We start from the raw sequence: 13,652 nt of genomic DNA on the forward strand, positions 1-13,652 counted from the left end.
TTGCTTGAAAAAATACAGTACACACTGCATATTTAACATAATGAATAAAAAATATTATTTGCTTTTAAACAGTCAGCAATTCATCTTTGACGACATTTACATTCACTTTATAGCCATCTGAACCTATAAATGGTCGCATAAATGAGAGATAGAGAAGGCGGTGAAATGCATTTTTGCTTTGCGGCTGAGCCGTTTGGAAAGCTTAAGCTGCTAAAGCTGAGTGATTTCACTTCTGCGGATCTAATGTATGACTATTATTAACCTCTCCACTTATGAGTGAGTGAGTCACCCTGTCCAGTGACAGAGCTGCCACAAGTCCTCACTCAGCTGTCTGACTTCATGAAGCAGAGATCCAAGCCAGTGACGCCAATCCTGTCTCCCCCTCGAGCCAAGATCCTTCCTCTCCACACAGAGGAGGTCTCATCTGCGTGACCTGCCACTCAAAGCCACTCATTCTTCCTGTTGCCACAGAGAGGAAAAGGGGGGAAAAAATGTCTCACTCAGAAAAAACTCTCTAGTACATCCTGAATTTGTCAGTATAGGGGGTCATTTTGATTTGTCTAATGTAGCAGCGCATAAACTGTTGGTCAGAAGCCAGCAGGTTGCATTAAGGTCAGCGGAAGTGCCAGGGTTTATTTGATCTGCTCAGCTGTCCCATGGGTTCACTCGGATGCTGACTGGACACTTTTTTGTGCAATGTGTTCATTAATTTGTACCGTGTATGACAGTGAAGTTACTAAATACCGTGAAGGGGGTCAAAGCTGCCCTGATCCACTGCATTGTAGAGTACGGAGCACTTTTAGCCTTTGTCTGTGTGTGTGCTGTCCTGACCCACTTTGGTGGGCCTGCATTTGTCTTTATTGGGCAAATGGAAGTTTTTAAAAGCACATTACAATTACATTACATTTGACACCCAGTCCTCTATATGGATGATACTGTCTCATATGTGTTGTGATGTGCACAGTAAAACTTGAAGTGTCTTCATTGTTCTGACAAGATCCTGCATCCATCAGACTGAAACTTCTTTAAGGGATAGTTCAACATTATGGCAAATTTGCCCATTGCCATAATCCCTATACTGTAGTTTTAGGAGTAGATTCTTACCTTTAATTGTCGGTGCAAGTTATTTTTAGAATGGCAGAGCTGCTCAGAGCTACGCTACGGAGGCTAATGGAATTTCTTGGTTTCCCTCATCAGACTCATCAAATGAGCTGTTTATGAGGCAAATGCAGAGACTGCTTGCTGAAAAACTGCCCCCGATGGAAACATGCATCAGCGGTTTTGCACAAATTTACCTTGAAAACAACTCTGTCTCGTGACGTTCTGTTATTATCTCAGTGTGGTGAATGTGCAAGTCACAACTTGTCCACAAGAGCGTTTTGGGGTTGTTGGATTGTATTGATGAGGAAAACCAAGAAATTCTATGAGCCTCCATATAGCGTAGCTCTGAGCAGCTCACGGCTCTGCTCCGCTGTTCTAAAAATAGCTTGCACTGACAATTAAAGGTAACAAACCTACTCCTAAAACTATAGGGATTATGGCAATGGGACAATTTGCCAAAATGTTGAACTATCCCTTTAATATACTGAAAATAATAGTATGCATTTTCACAATTATCGCTGAGAACTTTTCCAAACATGTCATAATACATACGAATATCTGATTATATACTGATATTATAAAATCTTGCAGTTGGACATGTGCTGCTTTTTTATGATTGCCATTCTTGTGTGACAATTAAGCTGCTTCATCAGGCTGATTATTTGAAAAAAAAAAAAATAGGAGGAAATGTGAGTGTCATCATATCATCAATGCAACATTATCCACCCCACTCAATGCTCCCTCTCTACTCTTCATCCCTGCCCTGGAATCAGCAGCGCTCTCCCTCACTCTTCTTGTTTGAAAACAGGCCTCAGGTCCCACAGCGCCATGGAGGGCAGAATGTGGCACATGTACCCATCCCCAAAAATAACTTGTTTTTTCTCTCTCTCTCACTTGAAATTGAAGGGTATTGCAGCTGTTGCCCTGTACCCACACACATGTTCACCATGGGTCGTGAAAAGAATGAGCATCATGGGAATCTGTGTAATTCTCGACAGTAAATATAAAAATAAACCTATAAGGAATCCATGGGAGCAGGGTGTGCAGTCAAAACAAAACTAAGAATACCCCCTGGTATCAACTTGATGTCAGCACTTTCATTATGACTCAAAGTGTATGTCATGTTTGCTTTTGTTGAGCATGTCTGCGTTACTGGTGTGATTTGTTGCCCTTTACTCCCACGTGTCTCTGTTCAATTCCGTATTAATCATGTTGTTCCTCGGCACGACTCTCCAGCTGGCAGCTCACAACCTGACACAAAGTGTTTCCATTCTTTTCCAATAGGCGACGTTGGGGAGGAACAGCACTTTCTATTACTTTGATTCTCTTTCCCCTCCTTTCTCCTCCACTCTCTCCGCCGCTCATCAGATTCTGCCTGCCTGCCTGCTTGCCTTTCCGTCCTACGTCCTCCTGCCTCGCTCTCTCTCTCCCTCACATCATCTCCTCTCACACTTGCTGAATGATCTCATTCCTCCTGTGCCGCTGCATCTATCTTCTCGCATGTGACTGAATTTGTCTGTGGAAGTTACCCGCAGGGTGTGGATGTGACAGCGTCGATTCTTGCTGGTGTCAACATGAGCTTGGCTTGCTGCGTTGCTATGTGACAGCTGGATATTGGTTATTTTCTGAATGCACAATGCGAGGAAAACGACTCTCATTTGACTCCGTTTCATGATTCATTCTAATAAACTTCATTTGATTGCAACCGCTATGGAAAACACATTCCCCTGGTGGCTCCAAACCCTGAGGCCTTTGTGTAATGTCAACACTACAGGAAACTGACCTTAGATCATTTTCTACAGGGCAACACAGGCTATTAGTAAGTTGGTGAGTAATATCAGCCGGGGATTCAGAGATGCTCACCCGTCCTCATTGACCTCTACAGTCTTCCATGGGACACATCCTCTTGGCACACATACACATACACACACACACAGTCTTAAGCTCTCGCTGGAAGGCACTGCTGGGGCAGCCTGCCGTTACTCCTCGGCATGTAGGCGTGTCTGTAGAGCTGATGAACCTCAATGGATTTTCTCGAGTGCTGCTCTTCACTGCGAATGAGTCACACAGCGTATCAGGGAATGGGGGCAAAAGGAGTCTTTGGGGATTATTATTCTGATTCATGCACAGCTGTGGTTTAGGCTTAACAGAATCCCCATTTGGAGTCAGAGCGATGGGCAAATGCAGGGATGTGGTGGAATAATACAGAAACAGGAAACGTGCTACAGTATGGGAGCCGTGCATCACTGTATTTATGCAGACTGTGTTAACCTGTGACTTACCACTGGTCTGTAACATGTGTTGTTCTCAGCTGCATGAGTGAAAACAAAAAAGCAAAGCTGAGGAATGTTCAAGCGCTATAACAAAGACTGAAGTGAGTGACTCACATAGATTATATCACAGAACACAGAAACATACATATACATAGGCTGGAGGACTGGGATATAAAAGCCTGTGGGTGCAGTCACATTCTGCAACTGTGAACCACCATTTCTGAGATGAGAGGCCTCTGTGTGAAAAATGCATTTCCATGTTGTGGGGGTTTGTTCAGGCAGGCGGCGAGAAACGAAGATTTTGAGTACTGTACGTACGTGCGTGTGTGTGTGTATGCATGTGTGCACCGCTACTGCCTGCAAGCAGGAGAATAAAGGTTAAATCGAACACTTCTGTCAGTGTCTTGCATCCAGCTGCAAGCATTCCTCCCACCGCCCCGGATTCCTACATGGAATTGCACAATCCTGCTGTCACACCCCCCAGTAATCTAGGAAGAACAATGAATAATGAACCTCTTCCATCCTTCGTTTTGTAATATATTACGGGGGCACAACTCTTCCTGCAAGACAGGAATTCATTACAAGAGCACACAGCCATGTGCCATCTCTCAAATGAATCCTCTGGTCTTTGTCTTCAACCTTGGCACAAAAATCTGGAATATAATCCCATATTATACTAAATTAATAGCCTACCTTCATTTTGCATGTCAAACTAGAAATTTCCTCAAACACAAAGCTCCACCACTGATTCTTTTGCCATCCATGCTCCTACACTTTCTTGTGTGTGTTTTCTTATTTTAGCTATTCATTATGTAGGTTTTTGTTGTGTTCTTTGTTAGTTTGCTTACAGAACAGAGAGCTTGAAGAGCAACACTGAGTCACACGGGTGTCATGTTATGTTTTCTCACCGACTGCTGCATTTACAGTCTGTTTATAGTCAAACATAATGGCTGCTTTGGTGCTTTTCATTTAGATGACACCATGAGAACAAAAAAACATACAACCATGGGAAGGGGAGGGAAGGGATCCCCCCCCCCCTCACTTTCCCTTGAATGATATTTCAGGAGGAAACACATTTGTAACACAGCACGTACAGTAGTTAGACTCTCACTCCCCCCTCCCCTCCCGTCCCCATCCAATTTACCAGCATGCGATGCATTCAGATTCCTGGGGGGTGTATCCACCACACTACACGGTTCTCACATGACCGCACCGGCATATGATTAGAACTCCGCGTCGGAAGCCAATGGGGCTTCGATGTGGGAGTGACGTCAGGGGGGCGGATCGGTATGCTCGTGTGTGTGTGTGTGTGTGTGTGTGTGTGTGTGTGTGTGTGTGTGTGTGTGTGTGTGTGTGTGTGTGTGTGCGTGCGTGCGTGTGCGTGCGTGCGTGTGTGTGTGTGTGTGAGAGAGAGCGCGCGTGCGTGGTGGTGGTGGCTGCGCGCGTGCCCCGCTGTAGAAACCCCCCCTACCTCCCCTCCCTCCCCCCCTCCCTCCCCTCCGCCAGGCAGGCAGAGCAGGCAGCAGCTCCGTCACTCTGTACAGGCGCAGTGAGAGCAGTGTGTGCAGCTCGGCTGGCCTCCCCCTCCGCACTGAATGGACTAGATTTCCCCCGGCCACGTAAGAAGCACAGCGGCACCACGGGAGAGAGAGGATGTCCTGCTGAATCAAGGGATAGGGCCTGGGAAAGTCGGCCGGCCGTCCCTTCCTTCCTTTACAGCACCTTACAAAACAGCAGCGATAACACTCTCACACACAGACGACACTTTTTTCTTCTTCTATTGGACCGGACCAAGACACAGACAGGACGTCGACTCCCGCACACAAAGAGCTACAGCAGTTTCTCTTTTTTTTCCGGATGGGGTCTTTTCCTTCTGTGGTAGATGACAACCACCGTGCATGGATATGATCCCGGGGAACAAGGCCGAGCACTGATCTGGTACTAGTTAGCAAAGGAAGCTAACTAGTTAGCTCTGCACCTGCTAGCCATCATTCGTCTGTTATATTTCGGCTTAAAAATTCAGCCGCTGTAATTATCTTTTGCAAAACTTGCTTTATGTTTATTTTTTGCGAGTGCTTTTTCTTCTTCCCCCCTCTGTGCCTGCAAGCTATTTTTCTTTAACAAATTGTTTCCGTTTTATGAAACGTGCCATACCATTAACCGGCGAGATAAGCTAGCAAATAAAGCTGCGGTTTAACTTGAGCAGCCTTCATTCATTGTAAGAGCTGACTTTTGCTCGCCTTTGTTGCATTTTTTTTTTGTGCGCAGCTGCCTACGTTAATGAAATTGCAGCAGGTCTGTGCAGAGGGGCTCGAGTCGGCTCGGAGCAGTGATTGTGTTACTTGTGCCTGGCCTTATCTTCTGAATGGAAAACAAAGTGGGGCAAATGAACAGTTGAAGAGCAAAGAGAAAATCCAGACCCCATTTTTTGTATGAAAAGCAACGAGCCAGCTTTGCCTGTTGATAGTCTGCCAGGCTGCAGCTGAATCTATTCATCTTTTTATTTTTTTGTTTGCCTTTATACTTAATTACTGAAGTATCAGTCGATTTGACATTGCACTGAGTTTACAACAAAGTGGTCCCCTTATCCGAGGAGGAGAAGAACAAGGAGGAGGAAGCCCCCCCACCCCCACGATACTGTGGAGTTATCGCACTTATTCCTCATGAACATACAGAGGTCAAATCCAATTAACATTTCACGTTATGGGAGATCGCGGCACAAATCGCACGATTTCGAAGAGCTGTCTTGCTTAAGGACTACAGAGTCACACCAGAGCTTCAGTCCCAACCTCGGGTCCCCCAGCCCGCCGGAGACCCCGGACTCCTCGCACTGTATCTCCCGCATCGGGGACTACCTTTTGTTGGAGCCACTGGAGGGAGATCACGTATTCAGAGCCGCCCACCTGCACAGCGGGGAAGAGCTCGTATGTAAGGTTAGTAAGCAGCAGTGTGGTGGTGCAGCCGGCCTACCTCAGCCATCCCAAAAATAGCAGCTCAGAACAAAAAGCATCTAGTGCTCTTTACAAGCTCACCACCTTCGCATTGCACTTGCATTTCCACATAAATGACTGGCCCCATGCCAATATGTATATATATATACATCAAACGTATTGAACATACTATACAGAGAAGCCCGTATTCAGTGTGTATGTGTTTGCTATTGCAGCAAGAACCCCCCCTCTCCACTTTTGAATAATTGTTTGAATTGTAAATAGAGAGCTGGCAGAGCAGCCTAATGGAAAAAGTGAATGGGGCGAGCTGCGTGGTTTGGATTGCATGATGTAACGTTGACAAAGGAGTGAGTAACCACGCACACACTCCTCTCAGTGCTGTTCTAGCTTAACCATGGCTTCTCTCTTTCATAGCTCAATGCTGTAACCATATTAATGCAGCCTTGGTTTTTTACATTTGGTGCATAAGCCTTGCAATATTGCACCTTTACCAACATATATTATTAACTGACCTTTTAAGGAGCAGTTGCATGAAGAGAGAAGAACACAAGGTTGGAGAACTTTACAAGTGCAGCCAGCTGCTGTGACAGTGAACCCCAGCACTGACCTCTCCAACCATAAAAAAAAAAAAAAATAGACCACTATTCCCAGAAGGTTGAGAGCAACCTTAGGACCAAATGGCTTGATGAATTGAGACAATATTCACACGCCACGTTGGACTCATAAAGCCACAACATATCCAATAATCTGTACCTTTTGACTTGAGATAATGTTTCGTCATGGCAATAACAAATTAATGGCCTTTGGCACATCCTGTGAGTGTGAGCTAACTGCTGTTTGACCTCATCTGCTTTGCACTGGTCTCAGTACAGCACCGATCAATCCCCCTTTTGCAGGATTGATCATTCCTGCCAAGCTGGAAGCCCAGGTCACAACGTAAGACCTGGAGAGCTGTGGGGTGTATTTGTATTGACTGCAAACAGAGGACCCCCCCTCCCCTCCTCCTTCTCACCTGAACTGGTTGTACTGAAAATCAATTGGGGAGGGGAGAGGGGGGGGTTACTATGGAAACAAAAGGACAGTGCAACCACCGGGCTGCAGTACAAAACTGTGCACCAACGCGATGCTTTCACTTTGCCTCTGTGTAACCTCGGCTCCTCTGCCAAGAGATTAAACACACGTCTGGTGTCACGAGAATGAATGTGGTGGTTGCTCATATTTTGGGTACATTTTGCATAATTAAAGGGCAATTTGAAGCTCTTTCAGTCAGATTTAATTGTGTGTCTCCACGGTGGGAAATGGAGAGAGAAAAAAACTGTTTTGCAGATGTTCTACTCCTTAAGATCTTGACACCAAAACAACATAATGAGACGCTTGCGCTCATAAGTCACTCAGATAAGACAAAAAATATCTAACTGGCGAAGGATGCAGACTGTAGGCATGAATCTCTCCTTGTCTTATGATTGCAGGTTTTTGACATCGGCCGATACCAGGAGTCTCTGGCGGCCTACTTTGCCCTGGGCCAGCACCAGCATATTAACCAAATCCTAGAGATCCTGCTAGGCGAGACACGAGCCTACGTGTTCTTCGAGAGGAGCTATGGCGACATGCACTCTTTTGTCCGCACCTGCAAGAAGTTGCGGGAGGACGAAGCTGCCAGACTCTTCTATCAGATAGCCTCGGCTGTGGCACATTGCCACGACAACGGACTGGTCCTCCGTGACCTCAAACTGAGGAAGTTTGTCTTCAAGAATGAGGACAGGTGAGTTCTGCTACCTCTGAGCCTTTACTGTGACATTGTTTTTCACTCTTTCTACTGTTTTTGTTTCTACACCTGAACTGTAGATGTCCTATGTGATATCCGTGTCATATCTCAGCTTACACGGAGGCGTAGTGTAAACTGAGACAATACAGCACTGACATGCTTCTCCTAGATGTTATGCAGAGAACAGGGAACATAAGACCCTTGTGTTTCCCTCAGTTATTTCTGTGCACATGGTTCAGTAGTTGGGTTTATGATGCATTCATTTGGCATATGGAGTCACACTCGGAGGGGATCACCTCAGGTAAATTGAATCATTCTATACTTATTTAACCGGGGCCTTTGTTGGACTGAAAAGCGTAGACAGACGTGTTAACAGGACTAATGTATGCATGACATGATCCATTAAGCTGAGCTTTTAACACTGCTGCACTTCTGTAGCGATCAGCAGGAGAAAATCTGGGGTGGCGTACTTCCACGGTATGGTTTTACTGACCCCTGGTGACAGCGTGTGAAAACTACACCCATGTAATCAGGCGTCTGTTGCCACAGCAACCCCTTGAACACCTTTTTTTTTATATTATTAATGGTGGATGGTGGATATTTTCTTTAATGACAAGAGGTGTCGATTGGCACACAAAACATTTTATTAACCCTTTTACTTCTATTACTACTACTTAACGTCATTGTCACCCACTAGCAGAGACACAGTCTGCACCTCTTTGCCCTCTGTCTTTAAACTGTGACGTCATTCTTTGGCACTAACTGTGGAAAAGGGAAGTTGAGCCGCCTCACAAATTCAGTACGAGTCCAATGACCTTGAATGTCAGACCAGAACCCCTCCCCTTCTCTCCCATTGAATGATTGATGTGGAGTGAATTTTAAGAGTGATAGTGCAAGACAGTATTGGGTCACATTTACTATGTGGCCTGTCAAGAATCCGCTTGCAACTTTTCAGTCGTCTGGGATCAGTGGACATGAGAGTACAAGACACGAGGAGTCGAAGCCGCTTCAGGGACTTGAGACACTGTCCTGGCTGGAGCTCAACTATGTGACAAAGGGATATGGCGCGTGTGCAGACGGAGGGAGAGGAGCAAGACCAGACATAGGATGTTACCTGAGCGAGCTCCGATAGCGTGTATTAGCTTCTTGACCTGATTTGGTCATGCTGCCGTTAGCCTCAGCCCAAACAGCAGCTTGTTTTCTAAAGGGCATTGATCAAAGGTTGGCTGGGAGTGAAATCCAGTACATCACTGGCAGAGCCACTCGAATGGGGCCTGTTGATCTCGTCTTTCTCCACCGAGCTCATGAGACATTTTAGGATCAGCGCACATTACATCCCGTATAGCTTAACCCAAGACAATGCACGGCTGTGGAACAAAAAAAAATGGGCTAAGTCTCTTTTTGTATCTCTGAGCCCCCTTAACTGTAATTGCAGGTTTGCACATGTCCTCCAAACAAGCTGTTATCCAGGCTGCATTGTGTTGTATTCTCACAGAGGAACAATGGCTCTTTGGCTCAAGGAAGCACTAGAATTTTCCTGATATTAAAATGTGAAAATTCTCTAAAGCATATAAATAAAGGGAAATTACCACGCTCACAATGAGCCAGTGAATGCGGCTACGTGAACATGCATGTGCGTGTAATAGATGGCAAAAATAAGTGTTCTTTTGTAAGCTTCTTGGTTTTCTTTTTCCCAAGTAGATACTATCACACACGCACACACACCCCCGGCTCTATGTCTCGTGCATCGTGTCTCACGGACCTCACACACAGATGGCAGCATTTGCATAGCCCCACAAGTGTCTCTTACCATGCATGTGGAAAATTCTCTTGCCCGAGCCCCTCAAGATTCTTCAGCGGCGACGCCTCCCAAACGACCAGCCCATTATTATCAGCACTCGAGGGTATCATTGCCGTTATTGTGGGGTTTAGAAAAAAAAAAGAGAGAGTGCAAATAGATGCTATTTTGAGACGGGGAAAAGAAATCCTCATTGTCAGGTGCTGGATTCTCTGAGTGAAACAGTTCACCGCATGGAACTTAATATGATCAGTCACCCGTAATTGTGTTTCTTTTGAATTGCAGCGGATGTGGATTGTGGATGCTTTTTGGCTGGGGTTTTTATCTAAGTGAAAGGAAATGTCAAACTTAAGCCCAGAGCATTATGCGCTCTACTTCCTCTGATATCCAAAAGCGATGGATCTAAAACACTTAAGATGTCCATCAGCGCACATTACCCTAGTAGAGTGTCTTTTGTATTTTTCCTAATTGGTATCCAAGCAGTGGAACTATCATAGTAATTATCATTTAATAACGTTCACACTACCAGAGGATCATTATGTTAAATGTCTTTTTTTCCCGCATCTTGTGTGTTCCCAGAAGCCTTGTGAAGCTGGAGAGCCTCGAGGACACGTACATCCTGGACGGCCATGACGACTCCCTGTCAGACAAACATGGCTGCCCGGCCTACGTGAGCCCGGAGATCCTCAACGCCAGCGGCAGCTATTCGGGGAAGGCAGCTGACGTCTGGAGCCTGGGCGTCATGCTCTACACCATCCTCGTGGGGCGTTACCCCTTCCACGACGTCGAGCCCGGCTCGCTGTTCAGCAAAATCCGCAGGGGTCACTTCAACATCCCAGAAACGCTCACACCCAAGGCCAAGTGCCTGATCCGCTCCATCCTGCGCCGGGAGCCCGCGGAGCGCCTCACCTCCCGGGAGATACTGGAGCACCCCTGGTTCGCCTCCTCCGGGGCGCTGGGCGGCGTGGCGGCGCACGGCAGGGGGGAGAGGGAGCAGGAGCAGATGGTGCCTGAGGTGAACATGGAGGAGGAGCTGGAGCAGTTCTTCAGCTGAGCAAAAAAAAAAACCCACCAAGCACAAACGGGACGACTCCGCCACGGTCAGCTCGCCACGCTCACAAGCAGAGCCAAAAAAAAAACAGTAGTCTAGAGATTAATAGGTGAACATTTGTCACTCATAATAAAGGTGTTTCCATCCTGTTTCCTTTTTCCACCATTTCCATGGAAAACCTTGAGCCTGGCATGACAAATGGCATCTATACCGTCACCTGGCAACGCGCCTCCTCCCCGCTCGGGGATTTGCTGCCGCCAGACATGCAAGTTGCAAACAATGTAGCAAAATGTTCTTTTTTTTTTTTTTTTTTTTTTTTGGGATCTGTTTCGTTCAATGTGGTGCTCATAAAAGTAGACACATTCACCATTTTTGACACTATGGAAAGCATGAAGGGACAAAAGAACACGGGGAAACCAAGGAGAACAATTCAGAGTGAACCGCAACACCACACCTTTTCTTACGTTTTTTTTTGTCATAGCTTTAGGTGCTACCAATTTAACCACAGATCCAGGTTCAGAACTGACAAGCCCTAAAACAAGGTGATTATACTTGACCTGGGGTTATTGGTTAAGAAATGGAGCAGCTTAGGCATATTTTTTCCCTCATCGTCATCATCGTCATCATCATCATCATCATCATCATCATTAACGTGTTTGACCTCAACTTTGTTTCATGGTTCAGTTTTGTCATCTCTCATTTGTCTCAGTTTTACATTATAGAACAGTCACTAAACTCCTCAGCAGCCTTGTTTTCAGTCATTATTATGTTTCTGTCTCAGTCTCTTGGGCCTTCTCCACTCTCCATTCATCACCACACCTTCATTTTTCAGTATCATCACTTTCTGTTTGTTTTTGTCGTTTTTTTTTTTTAAGCTATTCCAGTCTGTTGTTACTGCTGCTTTGATATCACTCCCTAAACCTCAAACTTACACCGTTTTCTTGGTAAGCCTCCAAAACATGGCATCATGCACTTGATGTGTTAGGTGAATGGACGATTTCCACCTCTTAAAATTAGCTTCCTCTTATTTAAATTCATTCTTCAGTTGTAGGAACGAGAACGTAACATTTATTTAAATTGTAACAGCTATATATATAAATATCTATAAATAAATAAATAAATAGAAATATATATATTTAAAACTACATTGCAGGGTTTTTCTTTATTCAGAGATTCCTTTTTCATGTATAATGTAGGCAATATCTTGACACAGGACAGGCACAAAGAGGAAATGTCTGTCTGAAGTTTTAGAATACACAATATCTTCTGTGCCAGTATTCCTGTGCCCCCGACAGCCCATGCCACCCGGTCTCCCTCATTTCTTTTTAAAAACTTGATACGAGATATTCAGTGATAGTATTGCTACAACATGCTCACTCCAGGACCTCATGTTAGTTTTCTACTGCCTGCGTAGGTTCTGTGAAACGATCATGCTCGGAATGGGTACCAGTGGACATGTTTTGTCGTATCTCAATGTTACTTGAATTTGTGTTTTTATCTAGTCATTGGCATGTGCCCCATGAATGCTATAGCCTGCCTAGCAGGGTGGGGGAGGGGGGGAGAAGGTGTGTGGGGGGGATGGGGTGGGGGAGGGGTGGGTGCTTGTTTTTTAAGAAAAGTTAAAAATATGAAAATTCTCAATTTGCTACTTTTCTGAGTTGCTTTTCAATAATAATAAATAAAAAAAAACGACTATTGCTTTCATTGTTTTTGTAGACTGAGCTACCTTTTTATTTAAGTTGGTTCTGATTTGGTGCTAATGTTTAGTCCTTTTTTGTTTCATGGAGGGGGGTGGTGCATGGTGGGATATCTGCCTCAGATGTTCTGATTGTATCGTAACAGATTCTGGTGTTTTTGTCCAAATTTATTCAGTAAATAAATTGTGAACTGACATTTGACTTTTTTCTTTTCCTTACGTACAAATGAAAAGTGACTCTGCTTCCATATCACATGCAGCATCACTCCTGAACAAACACTTTTGGTCACCTATAAGTAATAATAATAATAATAAAAAAGAAATTACAATCTACACTAAATTGTGTGTTACATTGCTTGTTCGATACCGCATGGTAATATCTACTGACTGATCAGTGGCATCTCAAATGAATTAATACATTTAGATCTCTTATCAAAGGACTAGTTTGACGAGAGGGCGAGACGGCTTTTCATCTCCGACTGATTCCAGCTCTGTGATGTGGAGATTTTGCAGCTCCTTTCATCCACCCATATAAAAAAAATATTTTTCACTTCCAGTACACCCCTCGGCCTCTGTGCTCTAACAAAAGCACTTCCCAGTTCATCATGAGATTGCAATCACTGTGGCTTCTACACACACACACACACACACGAGGAGCAAAAAGGCTTTCGCTCCATCTGAACAACTCCGTCAGCCTCACTTCATCCAAATGATGACATACGCGGGGCACGAGGAGAAAGCTCTTTAGCTGAATAATTTTCCTCGTGGCGCTCTCACGAGAGACCCCTCAGCACACTCTCGTCTTGTTCAGAACAATGTAGCTCTGCAGGGCGAGCTGACCCTCTCTGCCTCTGCTCATTCTGCTGCCTTTCTTCCCTCAGATGAAGAAAAAAGAAGAAAAAAAATCATCTCAGGCTCCATTTGTTCATGAGTTGCTTGAACATGTGTGTATGTGGGCCAACATCTGCGCACATGTGTGTGTGTGTGTGTGAGCTCTCCCACCTGTCATGTTCACGC

At 45.1% G+C, this 13,652-nt stretch overlaps 1 protein-coding gene across 1 annotated transcript; it reads left to right on the top strand.

The window, feature by feature from the left end:
* Positions 1-5,887: 5,887 nt before the first annotated feature.
* On the top strand, positions 5,888-11,088 carry trib2 (tribbles pseudokinase 2). The gene is made up of 3 exons (XM_085770491.1): positions 5,888-6,307; positions 7,795-8,087; positions 10,468-11,088. Exons 1-3 carry the CDS (start codon positions 6,038-6,040, stop codon positions 10,940-10,942), a joined length of 1,038 nt encoding a protein of 345 aa, XP_085626617.1. The 5' UTR covers positions 5,888-6,037; the 3' UTR covers positions 10,943-11,088.
* The last annotated feature ends 2,564 nt before the right edge of the window (positions 11,089-13,652 follow it).

This window comes from Trachurus japonicus, chromosome 24 (genome assembly GCF_045865225.1).
Source record: "Trachurus japonicus isolate A0001 chromosome 24, Traja_1.0".
In the NCBI taxonomy this organism is placed as follows: Eukaryota; Metazoa; Chordata; class Actinopteri; order Carangiformes; family Carangidae; genus Trachurus; species Trachurus japonicus.

Coding starts and splice junctions, on each gene's coding strand:
- trib2 (XM_085770491.1), top strand. CDS start 6,038: ATGAACATACAGAGGTCAAATCCAATTAACATTTCACGTTATGGGAGA. Junction 6,308..7,794: donor GGGAAGAGCTCGTATGTAAG/GTTAGTAAGCAG, acceptor TTATGATTGCAG/GTTTTTGACATCGGCCGATA. Junction 8,088..10,467: donor GTCTTCAAGAATGAGGACAG/GTGAGTTCTGCT, acceptor GTGTGTTCCCAG/AAGCCTTGTGAAGCTGGAGA.